We start from the raw sequence: 12,905 nt of genomic DNA on the forward strand, positions 1-12,905 counted from the left end.
TAATTTTTCACTATTAAAAATAATGCTGAGGGGGGCCTGGCTGGCTGAGCCAGTAAAGCATGTGATTCTTGATCTTGGAGTTGTAAGTTCAAGCCCCACATTGGGTATAGAGATTACTTTTTAAAAAATGAAATAAAATCTTAAAAGAAAAATCAATGCTTGCAAATGACCATACTTGTATATTTTTGTGCATGTATGCTTCTGTAAGATAGATACCTAGCTGCAAAATTGCTAATCAAAGAAACATTCTCTTTTTTAATTTTAATAAATATTTACCTAGCAGCAATATCCACAACAGCCAAACTGGAAAGAGCCCAGATGTCCATCGACAGATGAATGGATAAAGAAGATGTGGTGTATATACAACAGAATACTACTCAGCCATCAAAAAAATGAAATCTTGCCATTTGCAACTATATGAATGGAACTAGAGGGTACAATGCTAAGTGAAATAAGTCAATCAGAGAAACACAATTATCATATGATCTCATTCATATGTGGAATTTAAGAAACAAAACAGAGGATCATGGGGGAAGAGAGGATAAAATAAAACAAGATCAGAAAGGGAGACAAACCATAAGAGACTCTTAGTCATGGGAGACAAATTGAGGGTTGCTGGGAGGGGTGGAGGAGGGATGGGGCAACTGGGTGATGTAATGAGCACTGGGTATTATATAAGACTGATGAATCACTGAACTCTATCTCTGAAACTAATTAAATTTAAAAATAAATATTTACAAAATTTCCTTCCAATGGGTTATATTCATTTTCATTGCAGCTTTCAGAATTTAAAATAATTTTCAATCTCATGAGAAAAATTCCAATTTAAAACAAATTACCAGGCATTCATAAAAGGAGTAGTATTTGCCATAACAGGGATTCAGTGAAAGCTGCTTCAGGAATGAGCCCTGGGGTAAACCTTTATCAAATGCCCCTACAAAATTAGATTCCAGAGACTCTGTTGCCATCTGGTGGCAATTCTCCACTGGCAACACCTCCTGACACGATTTCCGAGAAGTCCTTCATTCTACAGTTAATTACTTCCTCAATCTGTAGGAGGCATTAATTATTTCATCATTCATGATTACTAAACATATATTTTTTTAAACTATGAAGAAATCATGTTACTTCTAAAGTTTTCAGTTTCTTGAAACAATTAGCTGGCGGTGCAAGTGCCAAAAATACCCAGCCAGCATTTCTTTTTTTTTTTTTTTTTGGAAGACAGGGTCTCTTCTGTTAACACTTTTGCTTCCATAGGAAGCAAAACACATAAAACTTATCTTTTTTCTATCATTTCCTCTCTCATAATCTTCCCCATTAAGAAAAAAAAAACAGTTAAATGAGTCATAGAAATGGTTAGTTGTTTGCACCCTCAAGGCATCAGGTACTGCTGGTGTCCCACTCATATCTCCTTGGCATTTATGACTTCCGAGTATGCAGATCCAAATGCCAATTGTCACATATTTGCCTCCGAGCACATGTATGTCAGGCTGAAGATGCTAGGGAAATACTGCATTCCCCTAAATTGAAAGCAGCCCTCAACCAGTGACGATGGGAGTTGGCATATAAATACAACTATGAATTGAATTGTTATCTCTCAAATTCGTATATTGCAGTCCTAACTCCCAGTACTTGAGAATGTGACCTTATTTGGTGATAGGATCTGGAGAGACGTAATCTATTTAAAAGGAGGTCCTAAGGGTGGGCCCTAATCCAGCATGACTAAGTATCCTTATACAAAAGCAGCATTTGGACTCAGAAACATGCATAGAGGTAAGATGACCATCTACTAGGCAGGTGAGAGGCCCAGAACAGCTCCTTCCATCACAGCCCTCAGAAGAAACCAGCTCTGCTGACATCGTGACTTTGGACTTCTAAACTTCACAACTGGGAGGCAACAAATTTCTGTTGTTTAAGCCAGCTGTCGTGTGGTATCTTATTATCACCACTTTAGCAAACGAATACACATACCCAGCTCCCTGACACCTGTCATGGACTAACACTACAATCTGTGCTCTCTGCTGTTCCCCAGAGTCCCCTGTGGGATTCAGCTCCAGTTGCTTGCCATGGCAACTTCCTTGATAACACAGTCTTTATTCACTTCCTTCTCTTCCCTTTTTCACTTCCGTTTCACTGCTAGTGTGCTCTGGGTTCATCTCCTAAATGAACTACTTGATCTCAAGTCCTGGTCTCCAGGCCTCCTCGAGGAACCCAGGTGAAGACAGTATCAGAATAGTATCAGATACTGAAGACAGTATCACCCTCAGATGTGAGGGTGGCATTCTGGAATCAGCCCCCTTCCCAGCCAGACGGTAACAAGGATCCCACTGCTTATGGAAGTGGAGCGGTGGTAGCTGCCAAGCTGAAGCATCACAATTATCTTGGCCTTATATGTGGTGATTCAGGGCAGGATTCAGGGGGACAGGCTTATGCAACACCCCAGACATTTGAGAGCTATGGGGTCACACGTAGTTCTAAGGACCATAGAGTGGGTTGATTGTCGACTGCTGTTGGTGTACCAAAGAAAATACACAAGTTCAGGTCACTAGTACTAACCAACAAGAAAGCCTCTATGGTAACATGTACAGAGAAGCATTTTGTAAATGTTATGAAGGAAACAGGAACATGAAATAATGCTACTCTAAACTAGTTTATACAAAAATAAAAAAATAAAAAATAAACTAGTTTATCCTTATGTAGACCCCCTGAGTCAGGTCCAGGGGGTACATTCTGGAACAGGCGGAGGCAAATCCGGGCAGATGGGCAATGCAGACGCTTCTGCCAACTTCCTGTGTTGCACCCATGTCTCTCCTTCCAGTTCTCACCTGTGGCCTCAGAGGAGGTTTCCTTCAACCCAGTGAATGGAGAAGAGCAAAAACACTCATGCCTGGTTCAACAGCAATCAAATCAAATCACCTCTGCATGTTCATTGTTGTTCACCTATATGTGGACTGCTGCTATGTGACAGCCCCACCCAGGGGGGAGAGAAGTGCTCCCAGTGGGCAGTGCATCAAGTGACACAGTGGGTCATCAGCCTGGCATGATGAGGAGGAGGAGCCTCAGGCAAGCACATACCCAGACTGCTGGGCAATGGGACACGACTTGACTGAATGATCAGGGAATGGGGTTAGAAGACTGAAAACAAAAGACTAGGCAACAGAATGTGAAATCCTTGTACCTTGTGTCTTACACCAGCACCCACAAGAAACTACTTGTCAAAGGAGGTGCAGAGCCACCCAATGGGTAGGAGTGGCGTCTAGCCAGCTTCCATCCCTGGTCACACCAGTGGACTCATGAACAGAGTAGCTGTGGTAGCAGAGATGAAGACTCTGACAGGGGTCCCCACTCACCAGGCCCACCTTAGTGGCTACTGGTAACTGACCAATTAGCCTCTGAAGTTGAAGGTGAGCCCTAAACATGTTATCATCCCCCCAGAAGACCAACCAGCCACTTGGCAGAAATTGATTCCATTGAACTCCTTCCACTTGAAAAGGAGCAGAGATTCACCTCTACTGGGATTGATTCCAAGAATAGATTCTCCTTCTCTGCTGGCAGCATCTTGGCCAGCAATGCTAACCAAAGGCTAAGAGTATCTCATGTATCATTATTTTTAAAAAATTCCGCAGAACATCACCTTAGACCAGTGTCTGCCAAATTGTTTTTCATTACCCAATGGAGCCTTTTTAGAGAATTTTTTCTCAATGCCACCCCCAAGAAATTTTAATACCATAGTTACACTGTATCTCTGTATATGCACCATGTGTGTATCTATGCTTTAGACACAAGAAGAGTAAGATTTGTTTTGCCCACCAAGAACCAATTTTCACCCCACTGTGAGCAAGACTGTCCCCACAGAGAATGTATACGTTACACCAAGAGTTGCACTTTACAGTGAAGTTGGTACAACCATGGGCAAGTGTCCATGGTATACTATATACCACATTCACCTAGAAGCTGCTGTCCTGAGAGAATGTCAGAATGCAGCTTAAGAATACCTTGCAGGGTTTGGGGTGCTGGTCCTAAAGATGAAGTCTTATGTGGTACTTCCATGGTCACAGTATGGTACTGTATGTTGACTGCAATAGGTAGAAAACACAGGTCTGGGAGCAAAGAGATAAGAAGAGTGGCCACTGTCACCATAGATCACATTGACCCATTTGGGAAACTGGTGTTTCTCATCTCTTCAACTTTAGTCTTTGCTAGACTAGAGCACCTGGCTCTCTGTGGTTGCCAGGAGATGCATCAACCAGGAGACACAGAGAGGTTTCCACTGAAACTGTGACTGATGCCTAGTCATGCCAATAGACCAACAAGAAAGGAGCAACTGTCCCAGCAGGAGTAGGCAGGTGATTATTATGAGGAAAGTGGGACAGGGAGGAATATATCTAGAACCCAGGAGTTTCACTGGGGTGCCTCTGAGTGTTGCCATGCCTGGTAACAAATATCCTTGACAATTTCAGCAAACATGGTCTGACAAGAGCCTGATAATCAGGGGCTAAGGGATGAGGGTTTGGGTCATCTCACCAGTCAAGCAACCTAGACAAGTAGTAGACTTGCCAAGTGTGAAGGGAATCTAGAATGTGTGGTATTAATTGGCTAAGGCTGCCATGTCAAAATACCACAGACTGAATGGGTTAAATAATAGAAATTCATTTTCTTGTTCTAGAAGCCGGCAGTCCAAGATGAAGGAAGGTACTGGTTGGTTTCCTCTGAGGCCTCTCTCCTTGGCTTGCAGACAGCAAGCTTTCTGGTTGTCTTTCACAAGGTCATCCCTTTGTGCACACTCACTGTTGGTGTCTCTCTTTCTCTTCTTACATAGTCAGACTGGATTAGGGCCCCACCCCAGAGATCTCATTTCAATTTAACCACCTCATTCAAGGCCTCATCTCCAAACACAGCCACATTCTGAGGTATGAAGGGTTGGGACTTCAACATGTCAATTTGGAGAGAGCTGTAGGCAGAGTACAATTAACTCTATAACAAGCTGGTAGAAGAAGGAGACGATGAATATCAGTTATAGACTCAGGACCATCTAGGAAGGGACTACAGCTTGGCATACTAAACCTCTTTGTCTCTGTGTGTGTGTGTGTGTGTGTGTGTGTGTGTGTGTGTGTGTTCGCACGCGCGCACGCGAACTTGATGAATTAATGGCAGGGTGGAGTAAAACTCATTCGGGCACAACTGGATCTGAGCCAGGCAGAGGTCAGCCACTGTCAGGACACCACATCCTTTCAGTATTTGCCATTTCCTTAAACATCAGCCCATTTCCAACTGCCAGGAACTGCCCCTCCCAAGGACTCTCTGGGCAATCCCAATCCAGCCCACTCTGCTGGCATTTCTGCATTTCTGGCAGGTCAGAAAGGCCAGGGAATTAATGCCTGCTGGGGGTGGCCCCCCACCAGTGACTGAAGGTAGCTGGGGAATGAACATCCCAGATCCCTCCCCACCAGTGAACCATCTGTGAGATATGTGTCCCACACTGTACCCCAGGAGTCCCCAGACTGAAGCTCCAATGCCCGCAGCGCTGACTGGCCTGATAATGCATGCTCTTCTGCTTCCCTTCCCTTCCCTCCTTCATCCATCTCCTTTACCTCCCCACCCCATACTGGTGATTTCTGGGATTATCCCCCATAAAAAGGACCCACACTCAAATCCTTATCTCAGGGACTGCTTCCAGTGGAACTCAAATCAAGATACCTATAGTCTTGGGGTGCCTGGGTGTCCCAGTCGGTTAGAGGTCTGCCTTGGGCTCAGGTCATCATCCCAGGGTCCCGGGACCGAGCCCCAGTCAGGCTCCCTGCTTAACAGGAAGCCTGGTTCTCCCTCTGCCCCTCCCGCCACCTCATTCTCTCTCAGTCTCTGTCTCGCTCTCACTCTCGCTGTCACTCTCAATCTCTCTCTCAAATAAATAAATGAAATATTTTAAGAAAAGACACCTACGGGATCCCTGGGTGGCGCAGCGGTTTGGCGCCTGCCTTTGGCCCAGGGCACGATCCTGGAGACCCGGGATTGAATCCCACATCAGGCTCCCGGTGCATGGAGCCTGCTTCTCCTTCCGCCTGTGTCTCTGCCTCTCTCTCTCTCTCTCTGGGACTATCAAAAATAAATAAAAAATTAAAAAAAAAAAATTAAAAAAAAAAAAAAAAGAAAAGACACCTACTGGGATGCCTGGGTGGCTCAGTGGTTGAGCGTCTGCCTTTGGCTCAGGTCGTGATCCTAGGGTCCTGGGATGGAGTTCCACATCAGACTCCCTGCAGGGAGCCTGCTTCTCCCTCTGCCTGTGTGTCTCTGCCTCTCTCTGTGTGTCTGTGTGTCTTGTGAATAAATAAACAAAATCGTAAAAAAAAAAAAAAGATACCTACAGTCTTCAGGGTAGCTCATATTCACTAAATTTAATGTGTATGTTTATTTGACTGGCTTCGTTCCCTTTACACTCCCATTTTCTTTCTCAGCTGGTTGTTTTCCCAGGCATGCTGTCTTCTAGCCACTAATTCTTTCATACTTACTACCCTGTGTCAAGTGTTGGGAATACAGCAGGAAAAACCGATAGAGAGGGACCTACTGTCATTAAGGTTACTATCTAGGAGGGAAGGCAGACTTTGAACAATTAATGAATGTCAAGAGTGAATCATGCAATATCATGGAAAATATGGGAGAGGAGAAGAACACAGCAGTGGGATCCAATCTAGCTCAAATGTGAAGACAGTGCCTCCCCAAGGAAATGACTTTGCCCTGATACCTGAAGGAAGGATTGGGAGAAGCGGTGTGTTACCTCCCCTACCAACCATCTGCACTTCACACAGCCTTTGAACAGAGGATGCAGTTAACAAAAATGCAAAATGAATCCCAAATCACCAAGAACCTTTATTTTACTTCATATCAAACTGAAAAAGCAATAAAATAAAAATATTTTCAATTCATAAAACTTTGACATCAATTGCACTGACCAATAGAAAGAAAAGTGAAATCCCTGAGGAACTGCCAACAATAAATAAAACATTAAAAAATATAATGTTCTGAGTTCAAAGGAAAATTTCCTGAGTCTGCTCAATTTGGGGAAGTCAATGGCCCTTTGCAAACTTCAGTTTCTCAAAAGGATATTCATTTGATGCAAGTTTCCTGTCATGAGAAGAAGCTGCCACTTTGAGTAACACCTTACATTAAATAGGAGAAAATAATCAATCTTGTTTCAGTAAATTTATGCATAGTTCTGAAAAATCTATTGCACAGGCAAGAGAAGAAAACCTGTGCTCTTTCTGAAAACAGAACTTTACTACATACCAAATAAGTACCAGTGCTAATTTAATTTGGTATCAACTGCACTGTACTGTTTTCTCATGGTGTATGGATATTATGCAAAAGGGATGCAATCCCCCTGCTGTTTGTGGGCACCAAAAGAAAGACCTAAATACCCCTGAAAGGTGAAGATCGACACTTTAAAAAATTCCAGCATTTAGCAAGGGAAAGATTCTCTGTGAAGACCCAGGATTGAGGACTCCTGGCTTGGGAGCTTTAGACTTCACTTTAGGAACGGAGTCAAAATATCCTGTTGCACTGATTCTAGGATGTACCTTTTTTTTTTTTTTTCCACACTTTAGCAAATCAAATTCAAATAGGCTTGGCCATTAACTGTCACAAGTTAATGGTCCACTCCCCCACCTAACTCAGTGGTCTATAAAATAATGGCATGCTTTACAATCACTGGCTTCTTAGATTAAGTTAAATATGGTGTCCTATCCTTCAGTACACACAGTGAGTCATTTAAAAATAAATCTGACATTTAAGCCCTAGTAATTTTCCCAGTTGAAAAGACACTGGCAAAAACATTTGACATCTGAAATTTCAACATGAATACCAGAGCCACGGGAAAGATTGGTAAGAATGGTGATGTGGAATGAGCTTACACTCCAGTTTTGGTTCTGTCCCTAATCAGTTAGGAAATGGATTTCACACTTCTGAGCCTCATTTCCTCAACTGTAAGATGAGAACATATAATCAGATGGCCTCTAAGTCCCTCCAGCCAAAAAGGAAGGTGATTTAAAATTGTGTACCACTGAGAGAATGTGTGCTGTTGAGAACATTCTATAGCCACGCTACCCCCAAAGCCCAAGATGCTCCTATAGGTTGATGGTTCAGACCCCTCTGCAGCCACCTCCTTCCCCCAAGAAGAGTCAAGGCTCTTCCCAGAGACTTTCCCAGATCAAGGAGAGAACACAATTCATTCACAGCGCTGGTAGCTGACTGGAAAAGGATACTTTTTCAGTCTGGGGCAATGTGTAAACTTTTTTTTTTTTTTAATTTCAGAACTTGACTAACCTCAGTTGGTCTAAATGTCTACAATCAATATAAAATACCAACAAATTACAGCAAGGTTTAATTTCAAAGTTTCATGACTGACATAGCTTGGCTACAGATTCTACTGCTCTGAGTGCCTCCTCCCATGCCATAGAAGCACCAGCCGGAAAAAGGGTTGTTTTCTGAAAGAGAATAACAGAGAAATTTCATTTAAATGAATCATTCACATCAGCTCCTCACTCCCACCTTGGTATATTATTCACCAAGAATAAGTATGCTTGGCCAAAGAAAGCAAATGACAAAGAATATGTATTAAAAATGGAGGTGCCTGGGTGGTTTATTCGGTTAAGCATCTGCCTCTTGGTTTTGGCTCAGGTCATGATCTCATGGTCGTGAGATGGAGCCCCAGGTTGAGCTCCATGTTCAGGGGAGGGTCTCTTGGAGATTCTCTCCCCCTCCTTCCACAACTTTCCCCGTGCTCATGAGAGCACATGCTCACATGCTCTTTCTTAAACAATTTTTTTTAAGTCATGAAAAATGGATTATGATGACAACAATATTGCTTTCTGGTAAATAATACACATATTTATATTTTTTAATACACAGAGTTATAATCTATCTTTACCTAAACATGTTAGAACTAAAAATAGTTACAGCAGCTAATACCAATGATGCCAAACAAATCATAAATTCCTACACCTTCCTATTTCATTTCCAAGGGCTCAAACTATTTTAAGTGTTGTGGTAAGTTGCTTAGCTAAATTATTAACTAAGAAAGACTTCTTTCTGTAAAATTCTCTTCAATTCTGTCAATAACACATGTATACATTGAGTCTCTGTCTGTTGAACTGCCACACAGTAGTGAACCCGAGGAAGTGATACAGCTCATGTAGATATGTTGGCTCTACCATCTTGCATCCGAGCAACAGGTCCTTGAGCTCTGAGGAACTAGAGTTGCTGAGTCAAAGGTTACTATTAAACAACTAGAATACATGCTTTGTGCAAATAGGTGAGGGTATGAAAGGAAGAGGTTAAAAATGAAAAACAAAAACAAAAACAAAAAAAACCAAACAACTTGGAGCTGCCAATGGCTGCCTGTAGCCATCATTTACATGGTGTTCCAGAGCGCAGGTTTCGCCTTAGAGTCCCAAGTCACTGATTCCCGTGTCCCTCTCTACCACTAATATGGGCCGTGCCTCTTTCCATGAGAAAAAGGGAACCTTATGAAATGAAGAAATGATGACCACTTGTAAAGACTCCAATTTGTCTGTAAGTCAGAAAGTCAGAGGCTGGGGTATTTTAGGTCTTCAATTTCCATTATCTCTCACAGCACAATTGTTTAGATGTTATATACGTGTATTAAACACCTTAAGGACTTATGTTTAAATATAAATACGTACTAGCTGGTTATTTCTATGTAGTCAAAACAACATGGCTCCCGTCCCATCTAGCTAATGGACTGTAAGTCATGAAGTACGGGTTTTCAGAGGACTGAAGACAAGCGATGTTTGATGTGCTCACTTCAAGAACTTCTCAGTACTATAGAATACTGAAGGAAAGCCATTATGAGGCACGATTAAAGCTTGCTTTGTTTCCTAAGTTATAGGAACACCACACCAGGAAGAGGAGGAGAGAGGCTGTTCCAGCTCCTGCATCCCACCCCTGCTCCTCTCACCCCTGGGAACATACTAAGATCAGGCATATGCAAGAGAATCAATTCTTCAAAAATGGTTTCTTATTAAAGAAGCAATAAGGTTTCATTGCAGACAAATTGGAAAACATAGGTAAAGCAAAAGAAAAACTATTACTTATTTGGGAATAAGTCCTTTCAAGTCTTTTCTTTGCTTCTATGTACATATATTGTCTGTCATATCTCAAGATATGCTCATTTGGGTTAAAAACACTTATACTTTGTAGAGTTTCATTTTGTATTATTTTGGCTTCAGAGGCATTCCTTCCCATTTCTGAAGACTGAGATTGACTTGCAAGCACCTGAGAACCAAAGACAAAGCGTCACCTTTGCAGTGATGGCTGGCTCCAGAGTTCTGCTCTTAGAATCCCTGTAGTTTGATAGTTTGGAGCAGTTATAATCTGATATGAGATGACCCCTACAACGCCCTTATGTACTAAGTGAGTGTGATAGTATTTGCCTCATTTTCACTAACTTCATTTTACTTGATTCTTCCTCTTTTGGGAAGGGGGAGTACCTTCTTCACAAGTGAAGATCATGCGGGGTTTTGTTTGTAAACATCGCCTTAAGCATTAAGTGTGTTATAGCCACAAAAAAACTTAACAGGAGCAGAAAACAAGCTACAGAATAATTAATGAAGGGAGAATCTCCTCATTCAAATAGATATGCTGTGGGCTCCAGTCCCCTTGCAGTACAGGACCCAGAGAGGCCATCCTGCAGGACCCCATGCATCAGGGGGCCAGCCTAAGGTGAGGCCTTGCTGCTGCAGTAGTGTTTATAACAAAGCTTCAAAGACTCAAAAACACAATCACCAGTCTAAATGCAACTTGATTATGTGAAAATTAAAGGTTCTTACCATTGATGTTACTGATAGATCAGACTGTAATTATCAACCAAAGAATAATCAGGGTCATCTGCAACGGGCAGAACAGAGTAACATTAAGTTAATATCGTTTCATGATAAGATCTCAGCCCTTTTGAAATCAAAACATTCCACTTAAAGATTCCAGTGATTGCCCTTTTGTAAAAAGAAAATATCTGGCAACAAAATCTACAAATGGTAGTCATAACTACAAACCAGAGGATGCTCTCCTACATTCTGGAAATCACTACTATGATGGCTTTGCCCTTAGTCATCCATGTACCAATGGCAGCACCTAGAGCAAAGTCATCTTCAATCACAGACATAAATAACTCCCACCTTATTAGGTGCTACTTGTTTTACAAAAATAAAATAACTTAAATCTTTATATTTTTCGAAGATATCATTTCAGGCCCGAAATTCCTCTTCAATCACTGAAGTTGTACTAAGTTACCATAAGCAGCATGAGTTGCCTCTTCCTTCAGTCCCTTGAACACAAGTAGGTATATCTTTCTTTCACTCAAATAATAGACATTTGTTGAGCACCTACTATGTGCTCACTACTGTGTTAGGTGCTCTGAGTGATATGGGAGAAATGCCCACCCTCAAGGATCTTATAATTATCCAAGGAATAAAACTAACAAAAAAATGCTAAAATGTATCATTGTCCCACAGGTATCATGGGAGTTCTGAATGAAAAAGAGACCAGAGTGATTAGTGGAAGACCCAATTATGGTCAGTGTACAAATATATAATATCAGGTTATGTGTTTCTAGACATCTATGCCTTCTATCAGTCATGTTTCTGTGTAATCGAAAGGAAACTATATCTCCCTTGGCTGTTTTTCTGGTTCAAGTTGAAATAATCTCTTAGGTAAGACTGCCTTATAGTAAGTTTCTTTTGGTACTCCAAGAACTGAATTCTCTTTAATAAGCTGTAAAGTAGACCACTGATTACCAAAGTCCACTCTGTGGCAAACAGTATTATATTAAGATCCTGATACAGTGTCATTCTCAAGAGAATTTGATTCTATTTATTCCCCTCTTTCCCTTTATTTCAACATTCTAGCTACTTAAACTTAAAGAGAACATGATGGGGCACTTGGATGGCTCAGTCAGTTAAGCATCTGATTTCAGCTTGGGTCATGATCTCAGAATCCTGGGATCCAATCCTGCACAGGGCTCTGTGCTCAGCAGGGTGTCTGCTTCTCCCTTTGCCCTTGCCCCCTAGTAGTTCTGTCTGTCTGTCTCTCTCTCTCCCTCAAATAAATAAAATCTTTTCAAAAAGAGAGAGACAGAACACGACATAAGCATTTCAAAAGGTCTTTCTTTGTCCTACCTGGTAAAGTTTTAGGAACTGGGAGAGGTCCTCTCCTGTAAGAAACGAAAACCAAAGTCTTTCAGATGAGTGCTTGTTATTTTTTCCTAATTTTTAACTTGACACTCCAAGTGTACCACACTCTAATCAGATCTGGTTTTTGTTCTGGAGAGTCAAGGAGAGTTCAGATGAAGTGTGAGGCCCATACCACTGACCTTTGGGAATCCAGGCTGCTGACATTCTATTATGCTGACGAGCAGAATAAAGAGCAGTCAGGAAACATGGAGCCATGTCCCCACAACCCAGACCAAATCTCTGCTGTGAGTGGAATTTCCTGATCTCCTGGCACCTCAGTATCTCGACATGTAAAGATGGAAAATACAAGCTACTCCCACCTCACTGTGAGGATGAAATGAGCTAATTCACAGGAACTGTTCTGAACGGTGCCTGGCATCCTTAAATATTGATTGGGGGTGGGGGGTGGGGAGCAGCCCAGGTGGCTCAGCGGTTTAGCGCCACTTTTGGCCCAGGTCGTGATCCTGGAGACCCGGGATCCAGTCCCACGTCCGGTTCCCTGCACGGAGCCTGCTTCTCCCTCTGCCTGTGTCTCTGCCTCTCTCTCACTCTCTCTCTGTCTCTCATGAATAAATAAATAAATTCTTTAAAAAAAAATACTGATGGGGGTCATGCAATGCCCCCTCAAATACTCTCTTCTCTTTTTAAAAAAACTGGAGTGGAAAT

General features: G+C 42.1%; 1 protein-coding gene across 2 annotated transcripts in view; it reads right to left on the minus strand.

Annotated features, from left to right (window-relative positions):
- Positions 1-6,844: 6,844 nt before the first annotated feature.
- Positions 6,845-12,905, minus strand: part of PSTPIP2 (proline-serine-threonine phosphatase interacting protein 2) — a 66,954-nt gene continuing 60,893 nt past the window's right edge. For both annotated transcript variants that reach the window (XM_072732283.1, XM_072732284.1), the window contains 3 exons: positions 12,186-12,220; positions 10,842-10,899; positions 6,845-8,477 (listed from right to left, as the gene is read on the minus strand). In XM_072732283.1, the coding sequence (XP_072588384.1) occupies positions 10,850-10,899; positions 12,186-12,220 (85 nt within the window). In that variant the 3' untranslated portion in view covers positions 6,845-8,477; positions 10,842-10,849. The remainder of the gene's footprint in view (positions 8,478-10,841; positions 10,900-12,185; positions 12,221-12,905) is intronic.

Source organism: Vulpes vulpes, chromosome 13, assembly GCF_048418805.1.
Source record: "Vulpes vulpes isolate BD-2025 chromosome 13, VulVul3, whole genome shotgun sequence".
Taxonomy (NCBI): domain Eukaryota; kingdom Metazoa; phylum Chordata; class Mammalia; order Carnivora; family Canidae; genus Vulpes; species Vulpes vulpes.